At 39.0% G+C, this 10,602-nt stretch overlaps 1 protein-coding gene across 1 annotated transcript; it reads right to left on the minus strand.

Annotated features, from left to right (window-relative positions):
* Positions 1 to 396: 396 nt before the first annotated feature.
* Positions 397 to 10,260, minus strand: Mmp12 (matrix metallopeptidase 12). Its single transcript, XM_076926136.1, has 10 exons — positions 10,121 to 10,260; positions 8,848 to 9,095; positions 7,779 to 7,927; positions 7,501 to 7,626; positions 4,941 to 5,102; positions 4,421 to 4,544; positions 3,158 to 3,291; positions 2,542 to 2,701; positions 1,168 to 1,271; positions 397 to 852 (listed from the first exon to the last, which is right to left on the minus strand). Exons 1-10 carry the CDS (start codon positions 10,199 to 10,201, stop codon positions 752 to 754), a joined length of 1,389 nt encoding a protein of 462 aa, XP_076782251.1. The 5' UTR covers positions 10,202 to 10,260; the 3' UTR covers positions 397 to 751.
* Positions 10,261 to 10,602: the final 342 nt, after the last annotated feature.

Consider the following 10,602-nt stretch of genomic DNA (forward strand, 5'->3'; position numbering starts at 1 on the left):
AAGCCCCAACTTCTTCTAGCTATCACATCTCTATTGACACCTTGGTACAGTCACAGAAAGACTTTATTTGTAAGTCCACAGTTATTTTCAAAATTGATTGTTTCTCAATATTTTAACCAGGTCCAGAGAGATGATACAAAAGTTAAGAGCACAGGCTGCTCTTTCAAGAGATATGGGTTCAATCCTCAGCACTCACAATGTTGCCCATAACCACAGTAACTCCCATTTCTAGGGATCTGACATCCTCTTCTGGCTTCTACTACCACTACTTACATGTGGTGGAAAAATATACATACAGGCTATACACACACACACACACACACACACACACACACACACGCACGCGCACATGCACATGCGCACACACAGTTTTTTAAAGAAAAAATTTAAAGCCAAACACTTTCTTTTAAATTTATTTAAGAAAACAAAACATGTTACATTTCAGTAAAGACAGGGGAGTAATTTTAATTTTTCTACATGAAGGTTGTTAGAAAACAACTTACAGATAAACCAGTTGGCCTTTGAAGGCATGTGCTTTCAAAATTAAGAAGAGAGTCAAGAGAAAAGTTTTACCAAAAGAGGTTAATTTTGTAAAAGCACTTTTCTGTGTAACCATGTATGTGTGGCCTGTACACCTTGCCTTAGTTCATGTTAAATCATTGCCATGTAGTTACACTCTGAGCATACAGTGAATATGTAATAAATACTTATGAAACTGAAAACCCAGCAAGCACCTTTCACTACAGTCTTCCTAACAGCCGAACCAGCTTGTACTTTTCAATATTTTGGTGACGCGATGCAACAGGGGGTCATATTCCAATTGATAGGCTCCTTGGAAGATGTAGTAGTGCCCTAAAATGGAAACAAAGTCAATTCTTTAATTCTTACCTTGTGTTTCTTTAAAACCTTGAGTTGTTTTTTTAAGGATTATCAAGACTACAAAAGGTCTGATTCCAGAGGTCCTGGTTGAGGACCATTCACAGCACACTGGGCTTGTTAAACGCTACATGCACAGCAGTATACTGTGACACTGACAGGCAAGCTTTTCCAGGCTGAAGTTGATCAGATTCACACAGTAAGCAGGAGCAGCTTCCACCCCACCCATACTCCCAGTCTACACTTTGATACTTTAAAGTGTGATTTCCAATATGTTCCCAGCCTACTCACTTTTGAAATAAAGGACTGCATCAATTTTAGGCTTGATTCCTGGGAATTGTGTAGAGATCAGTTTGGGGTAAGCAGGGTCCATGAGCTCCCGCCTCACATCGTACCTGTGGGAGAAAACAGGCAGCAGAAACACAATGAGAAAATGGACACCACAACATGAAACACACACTCGTCCTTCCTGAAAGGGTTTTAAATGTACTGGTAAAAAAAAAAAATTCAGAGACATAAATGGTTGGTTTTTCCTCAGACATCACAGGAATCAGAACTTGAACTTCATGGACTCTAGTCAAGCATCTTTCTGACCCTCACAGGGCCTCCTAGCTGCTCAGTCTCTTGCCATGCAGCCTGGCATTGAAGGGGGTTGCATGTGACAGCTCTCACTGGTCCAATGACTTAATCAGCCTTTTTGTAAATCTTTTCTAGTAAGACATGATTCAATGATTTTCTTCCATGGGGATAAGAAGGGAGACTTAAGAGCCATGGGATCAAAGGGTTTTGAACATCTATGTTAGAGAGAAACAAAAAGTAAAACATTCCCCATCCATGTAGGAGAGTGAGGGCCTTGTGTTTCTGCACCACTGAATGGAAACAGTTTTCTCTAGACTTCCAAGTGACAACTGAAGATGCTTTTTACTTTCTTTTTTTACTCAGTTTAGTTCTCCAAACATTGCTTGCCTGACACTAACACTCTGGAGTTGAAGAGAAGAAAATTTCTCTGTCGGTCAGAAGTGTAAAAAGGGAGCCAGTAGCCAGACAAATTTTGAGTATCAGATTACAATAAATTACACCTGGTTTTCACCTCTCCAGAAAAACTTTTTTGGTAAAATCACAAGTCCTGTTTCTCAAACAGGACTAAAATTGGCAAGCCAGTTTATGTCACAAGTATGTGGAATTTAGTTGAAATTATGTGTTGAATTTTAAATATTCAAGAAAGCATAGAGGCTCTACCACTTTAGTATATTCTGTTTTGTCTTAAGTCACATGTACAAACACACTTTTTCTCAGAAGAGGATGGGGACAATCTTCTCCTCCTTCAACATTAGACAAGTAAGACAAGACAGAACTTTGATGACAACTCCCTCTGGTTCTCTGTCACTCAAAAAAATAGGCTCCTCATTTTGTCTTTTGGATCTGCCAGTTGTGGAAAGGAATCCTGGAGATCAGACACTCTCTTAAATGAAATTATATCAGAAACTGAAGGCCCACAGAAAAGAAGCAGGTTGATAGCAACTGTTTCAGACCATATTCTCCTGCTGCCTCTCCCATAAAGACAAAGGTGTCTGAAACTTTCATAGAAAAACTGCCTCTGAAAAATTCCATTCTGTGCCCATTTTAGAAATGTTAGCACATAAAGTACCAGCCATTGAACCTTACCTCCAATATTGTTTATCCACAAAGAAGTAGACCTTTTGGCGAAGTGGGTCAAAGACAGCTGCATCAATCTTCTTTACAGATGCAGGGAAGCCCAGAGAATATATGCTTCTGGGATAGCGTGGCTCTGGTACTAAATTGTTTATTAACCAGTACTTCTCATCTATGAGGACAAACAGGAAGGGCACAACAGCGTCACACCAAAAGGATAATAAAAACACTGACTTGGTATAAAACATCTCTCTTGAGCAGAGTTCTAAAACTGATTTTACTTTATTTGTACTGAGGGTTGGGGGAAAACCCAAGGTTCCATCCGTAGTAAGTAGGGTCTCTGTCACTGAGAATGTCACCCCACCCTGTTTCTGTTCTCAATCAGTGGTTTACTTCCTGTGGCGCTACAGTTTTTTAAAGTGTTACCATTTCGTAGTTCATATACCTTTCTTAAAGGTGTTCACTTCCTGTATAGTTGGGCTTGTATAGTTAACTTACAGCTCAGAGCCATTGTTACAAAAGTCTAGAGTGCTGTGATTAGTCTCTATTTATAAAAGGTGGCACCAATTCCTTTAATTATTCTTTTCCTTAAAGCACTCTCAGTGATAGAATCAGGTATTATAGTTACCTTTAAAAAGAAAAAGTTGGTTTCTGCCTTCAATTTCATAAGCAGCTTGAATACCAGTTGGGATGGTTGGCCACATGGAAGAAATTGAAGTAGTGTTGGTGGCTGGACTCCCAGGCAGCTTCCACCAGAAGAACCTGACATAAAATATATTTATCATGTGTGAGAAATCACTGTTGACTCATGCTGTTCAGAGTGCAAATGGGAAGAACTTGCAAAGTGGTTGAGTATTTCTTTGTCTTCACACTCTATTCCATACATGTCTGTGTGACAGCATCAGGCAAGAGAATCTTAATCAATTCAGCTAACTACAGTGACTTCAACAGGAAACCTGAAAAAAGAAAAGCCCCAAGTCTGAGCCCAATGGATCTATGGTTCAACCGGTGTCACAACCGGTTAGCTGGTTTGTAAATGGAAGAAGTTACGGTTTTAAAATCTCAATATGGGATCATCTGTCCTACCTTCCACACATTTACCTCCCCATTGCCTGGCCCTAAACCAACACCTGTCTCCATTTCTGCTCCAAGACAGAAAGTGGGAGTCATTCTAGAATTCTTCATGTCCTCAAGGAAGTCTACACAGGAACTTTTCAAAACTCCAGACGTGTCAGTGTGTGTGTGTGTGTGTGTGTGTGTGTGTGTGTGTGTGTGTGTGTAGGTGTTCATGTATATGTATGTGTGCACATGTGGGTGGAGGCTTCAGATTTATTCCTCAATCACAACCCACCTTATTTTTTGAGAGACATTTTCTCATTGAGCCTGGAATTTGCTGATTGGCTTAGACTGGCTTAGATTCTGAAAGCCCTTGGCAACCACATTCTTCTCTGCATTGGGGTTTAGTCAGTGTGACTTTCATTGGACATTTCTGTGTTGGCTGGGAATTAAACTCAGGTCCTCAAGTTTGAACACCAAGAACTTGGCCAACAGAACCATCTCACCAACCCCTGAGACCTTAGCATTTTTATCTATAAACAAAACAGCTGGGCTTCTCCAATTCCTGTTTTTGAATTCCCTAACCAGATTCCCACCTCAAACTGATTTTTTTTTTCCAGACTGGATTTCTAGTCAACACAAGCAGGGTCACAGAATTCCCTACTTCAAAAGTCTAAGATCTCTCCGAACCTTGGGAATCAAGTTGAAGTTCCTTCCCTATGGATTTGATATATATCATTTCAGTTATCTACTGACAAACAAACAAACAAACAAACAAACAAACAATTTTAACCATACAACGCATAAAATTTGTTAGATATGAAAATAATCCTACCAGTCTTTAAAGAAAAAGATTTTATCTCCCACTGTTGTGACAGCATCAAAACTCAAGCTTTGGTGACAGACAGTTGATGGTGGAGTGCCAGGATTTGTCAAGGTTGGGTTTTTCATTGGGGCTCCTGAAAATATATTTTGATGTTCATTTGGGGGAATTTTGTAAGAGGAAGGAATATTCATTTTAAATATTGTTTCTTAATGGAAAATACAAAACAGTCCTGTTTCCTATGAAATCCAGAAGAAACATGCCTGGAGGACTTTATCATACTTAGTTGCAGCATCACAGAAGGGAATACTTAAATTTCCTTTCTCTGGTCCCCACCCCCAACAGAGCAGTAGTACCACTGTTAGAAAACACCTCAAATGTGAGACAAAATATAGATAGTTCTGTGATGCCTAACTCAGAGTGTGCATGCACACAGGGCTCAAGATGAGACAGTAATGATTTCCAAATATAAACATGAAGTTATTCATAAGAGTATACAGCATTGTATGGCAAATAATGAGGTTCAGCTTACCATAGAGGGACTGGATGCTACGTATGTCATCAGCAGAGAGGCGAAATGTGTTGGGGTCAAGGTATCTGTAGGTGGGGTACATTATTGACTTTGGATTATTGGAATGCTGCAGCCCCAAGGAATGGCCAAGCTCATGAACAGCAACAAGGAAGAGGTTTGTGCCTATGAGGTAGCAAGGAAAACAAAGAAAGATGTGAAATAGACTATCACGTTTTCTTTAACTTACACGTGAAATTGTACATGTTCATGGTGCACCATGTGATGTTTAGATGCCTACACTTATTGCACAATGTTCAAGACAGGATAAATGTATCTATCTCTTCAAGTATATACCATTTGTATGGCAAAGATACTCAAATTCTTTCTTCTGGCCTTTTGAAGTAAAGAGTTTACTACTGTTCTCTATAGGTGTATTATTGCACCACAGTGCTGACAACAGAACCCCAGGCTCCTAACTGAGGCTTAGTGCCAATTGGCTTGACCATTCTCAATCCCACCTCACCTTTTTCTTCAGCAACCACTCTGGTCTCAACCTTTGTGAGATTAACTTTTCTCATGTCTCAATGAATAGGATAATAGGGTACCAACCTTCCCATTCCTGACCTTTTTACAGATACCACAGTTCCATCCATGAGATAGGAACCCATCCTTTAGTGGTTGAATGCCATACCACTGTGAATATTCTGTGCAACATGAATGCAGGCACCTGAAGAGGCCAGAGTCTGGATCTGCCTGGAGCTAGTTCCAGGCAGTTGTCAGCTGTCTAATGTTGGTGTTGGGAACAAAGTTCAGATCCTCTAAAAGACCAAAGACCAGCATGCTCTCTTAACCTCTGAGCCATCTCGACAACCTATTGCTTTGTCATTGAAGAAGATAATACAACTTCTAACACACTAAAAGGGAACATTTGAGAACCCTTTACTTATTTCCACTACTCTTTCAAAGAACATTTCTCAAGCCCAATTTTGTTGATGTTATAGGCTAGATAAGTATTGTCAGAGCCGTCCTCTGTTATAGGTATTTAGAGATCTCTAGTGGCACCACTCTTAACTCCTTTTTCTTTTCTTTTTTTTTTTTTTTTTGTTTTGTTTTTCGAGACAGTGCACCACTCTTTAGAAGTATCAGTTCTGTTTTTGACTAAAAGTGTCTGAAAAAAAATTGTCCCTTTAGAGTCAAAATTGTCTACAGTTATGGACCATTTCATTGGCAGACAAATGAAATATATTCTGGCATGAACATTCCTACACCTGATTCTAAATAAGATTAAAGGTACCACTTTACTTTTAATAATGTGTAGTTTAAAAGAATGAACTCTAGAGCCAAGCAGTTGGGATGTGAATATTGGCTCAACCAAGAGCCAATTATTGGAAATTATTTTAATCATTCATTCATTCATTCATTCAGGAAGATGACTTAGGACCACATAAAGAAAAATTTCAAAGCCACCCCTTTTTGAAAAAATAAAGTCAAATCAATTTTAAAAATAAGGCCAGGAGCCAATAGAACATGTTCTAGTCTCTGCCTTTGTACAAGCTTGTCACCAGCTTTTGCTTGGTCTCTTGCTCAGGTGAGAGCAGCTGCATTGATGTACACTTATTTCTAGGATTCATTAGGTTCCAAAGCATTCTCAGTTGATGACTAGCTTACACTCAATCCCCAAATAACCCTGGATAAACCCCAGACACATGGACATGTGTGGTTAAGAACTTGTAGTTTAGCAAGTAGCAAATATACATGATGCACCATACAGCCTTCAAATGTCCTTATCAAAATTCTGATAAGCTTTAGGGTATGTTTCAGATTCAAAGCTTTAGGCTATTTGTCTACCTTTCTGGTAGGAATGGGGTATGTAAATAACTTAGCTATGTATCACATGAAAAATTAGCCAGAGAAGGGGGATTCAAAGTAAGGAGAGCATGTTCTCAGATTTCTCCCTCTGTATTCCATTTGAATGAATTGTATAACTGAGGATTTCCAAGAGATATTAGAAAGGGTACTAAGATAACAGATTACATGTTCTTATAGTTGGGATTACCTCCAATAATAACATTAATAGTAATTAATAATAAGGTAAATTCATTCCCCATTATTTGAGTTACCGTCCCAACTAATTGATTGGACATTCTGAAAGTGATACCTCAAGACCACACAAGGCTCCAGGACTACATACGAGCTTGTACATAGAGATCCATAGGGATCTCTATGTTTTCTGTAATTGCCAACATAAGATAGATCACATAGAATTAGTGCTTTCTTTTAATGTTATAGATTTTACTGGCTAAAACCCAACGAAAAGCTTTTACGTTTCCAAGAGTTTACAGTACAGACCTTGCTCATACAACCTTAGTCCTTGGAGGTGATCTCTATCCCAGCCACACCTAACATCCCTGATTTACAATGGGCAAAATTACACTATAGATACAAAAATCTTAAATTTGATGTAGAGGCAAACATAATCAGAATTTGTCATTTCAGAATCTTTTGTCAGAACATATTCTTTTGAGATCATGACCTACCTTAAATTTCGTTAAGGTTAGTTTTACTTTTTTCTCTTTCTTACCTCGAAAACTTTTAGTCCACATTTCTGCCTCATCAAAATGTGCGTCGCCTTGAATGCCAGGCCCAGGATAAAAAGCATGTGCTAGGGTTCCACCTTTGCCATCAAAATTACTGAAGTCTCCATGAGCTTTATAAAATGAGAGAAAGTCATTAGTCTCCAGCATCTGTTACAGGGCATGACAAATGACAGCATCACAGGTCATCACACATGATGTCATCACATGGTGAGTGATGTCATACAGCATGATGAATGACACAGATGAAGAGTAAGTTGTGTACCTCCGAATGCAAAAAGTATCATAATGTCAGCCTCGCCTTTATGAAGCTTTCTGAATCTTAGAGGAGTCACATCACTCCAGACTTGAAAAGCTTTCTGAAATATGTAGTCTACATCCTCACGCTTCATGTCTGGAGTGTAATTATAGATCCTGTGTTGGAGAAAGAAAGGGGAACAAACATGATACCATTGGCTAATGCTGTCCAAACCTCTCAGTTCTGTATCCATGTCTATAGGAAGGACTTCCTCACAAACTGACAGTCTATGTAAGGAAAGTGTGTTGAAGTTCAAAACCATTTTTTCTTTGGAAAACTCTCTTATCAATCAAAATGTAATTTAATTTTCTCTTATTTATAACTTACTAGTAACTATAGTGAAGCATTTACTTTCATAGACATAAATACCCATTGTACCAAAATTTCACATTTATGTATCTTTAATATTGTACCGACTTCTATCTTTTATTTGTGTTAAGCCAGTTTTATTCTGTGTGTTTGCTGCTTTTCTGCTCTGTACTAACTGATAAGGCAAATGACTGAAAGTCTTCCTTCAGTGAGCAACTCTCATCACAGAGATAATAAATTGTGTGTGAGGGGGATGCTGCCTGTGTTTATATGCATATTCACATGTGTGTGGGTGGGCATGTAGTGTGTGCATGCATGTAGAGGCCTGGAGTTCACCCAGGCATTTTCCTCAAACCTGCTCCATTTTCATTATTGAGGCAAGGTCTCTCAACCAAAGCCAAAGACCCCCGATTCTACTAGTCTGGCTAGCCAACTTGCCTCAGGTACCCCCTATTTCTGCCTCCCATGCGCTGGGATTATAGGCAGCCACCATGCCTGGATTTTACATATCTTCTTGGGATATGAACTCTGATCTTCATGGTTGTATGACAAGTGCTTTCTCCACTGAGTCATCACCCCAGCCTGAAGATAATGAATGCTTTTATATTAACAATTCACAGAGGCTACTCTTCAATTTAGAACTCAGTTGTAGCTAAATGTTCTAGGTTTCTAGAAGCTACACTCATAGGCAAGTAGAGGAGTGCCCCATGGCACACACTGACATTACCTGTAAGTGAGGTACTGTTTCATCCATCTTGACCTCTGGGGTACTGCTCTAAGATGCTGTACATCAGGCACTCCACATCGAGGTGCGTGCATTATTGCCAGAGTTGGGGTGTCCAGTTGCCCAGTTGTTTCTAGCCCAAAGAACTGCTGCATTTCCTGGATTTTTTCTTCTAGGAAGTTTATATTGTGTTTTGTTTTTGTCATTGGAATGCTGTCTTCTTCATAGTCATAATATCTTGACAAGTACCGCTAGAGAAAACACAAGCATTGCAAACAGTTGTATGCAGCCATGTTTCTGAAAACGTGTTCAGTAACATACTGATGTTCCAGAACCAGGTGTTTTAAGCACAGACTACATTATCATTATTACCTAGAGAATCAATTACAAGCAGGAAAAAAATAACTCCGTATGCTATTTAAAGGATCATAAATGATTAATCAAATTACCAAAATTCCGGAGGAAAAACTATTTATTATTCTGCTTCTTCAGACTTGCTTCTAGGTTTTTAGGAGCCATTTTACCATCCAGTGTATAAGGGTACTTGATTGGGGAGGTAACTTAGTGGTAGAGCAATTGCCTAGCATGCTAGCAAGTCTGGGGTTAGTCCCCAGCATCGGGTAAAATGTTAACACAGTAGAAAACTTGGATGGATTCAAAATAAAAATAATTAGAGAATACAGTCATCAGCTGAGGCAGCTGATACAAAAGGGTCCTCTGAGCCCACAAGTTCAAGGCCAGACTAGACAATGCAGTAGGACTCTCTCTCACAAAGAAGTGTATATAATTTTAGAAAATAGGCATTCAAGTTTTTTTAATTAGAAAAAAGGTAGGGTTTTTTTTTTCAAATCTTACTTTAAAATACTTATGAAAAAACATATGAGATAAATGAGCAGAGAGGGAGCATGCTGCAACTATTATAAAAACTTAAAGTAGTCACATGGATTAAGCAAAGTCCGGATCTCAAATTTTTGATGGACATTAAACTACTACCACAAATAAAAAACAAACGGGATGGGAGACCAACACACAACACTATACCAGAAATGTAATCTAGTTATATTGAGCTAAGTAGTTTAGCCAAAGATGATACAATGACTCACCAGTTTAATGACATTATTTGATTTTTATAATCCTCTCCTCTGGACAACAAAACATGGTAACAAGAGAGAAACTACTAATTTTCAAATTGAATTACTCTTTTCAACATAATGCTCGCAAATCCAGCAACTATTAAAGACACTGGCTGGACCAGAGCGACCCTGTCGATACTTACTTCAGCAAATTCACTCTCATTCATGGGAGTGGCCCCACAGGCAGATACCTGTAAGAACACAATCAGCACGAGAAACTTCATTTTGCAGGCTCTTTCAGCAGTGTCCAGCTCGTGAACCTGCTCCCTTCCACTGCAAGTTCCCTAAAAGTCCCACTTTATATAACCCCGGAGCAGGATCTGTGAACGTGAAATCCTCAATATGACTCACTGTTGAGGTCATCCTTTAATTTACTTCAGAACCACGTGAAGTAACTGCAGGTCAAACCATTGTCTAACTCATCACTCATCTCCGCATCTCTCTGTTTCTTGCAAATCACCAGTGAGTCTTAACTTCCACCTACTTCTACCTGAAGGTAAGACAAAACATTGACAACACAGCGACCAAAAATACAAGCAAATCCATTAGCAGAGTTTTGGTAAAGCGTGGTATTGGCATTTCTCTTTATAACTTATAATATGGATGAAGTGCTTTAAAGTAAATT

Source organism: Arvicanthis niloticus, chromosome 27 (genome assembly GCF_011762505.2).
Source record: "Arvicanthis niloticus isolate mArvNil1 chromosome 27, mArvNil1.pat.X, whole genome shotgun sequence".
In the NCBI taxonomy this organism is placed as follows: Eukaryota; Metazoa; Chordata; class Mammalia; order Rodentia; family Muridae; genus Arvicanthis; species Arvicanthis niloticus.

Coding starts and splice junctions, on each gene's coding strand:
- Mmp12 (XM_076926136.1), bottom strand. CDS start 10,201: ATGAAGTTTCTCGTGCTGATTGTGTTCTTACAGGTATCTGCCTGTGGG. Junction 3,292..4,420: donor ATCTTTTTCTTTAAAGACTG/GTAGGATTATTT, acceptor ATTTTATGTCAG/GTTCTTCTGGTGGAAGCTGC. Junction 853..1,167: donor TGCAGTCCTTTATTTCAAAA/GTGAGTAGGCTG, acceptor TTTCCATTTTAG/GGCACTACTACATCTTCCAA.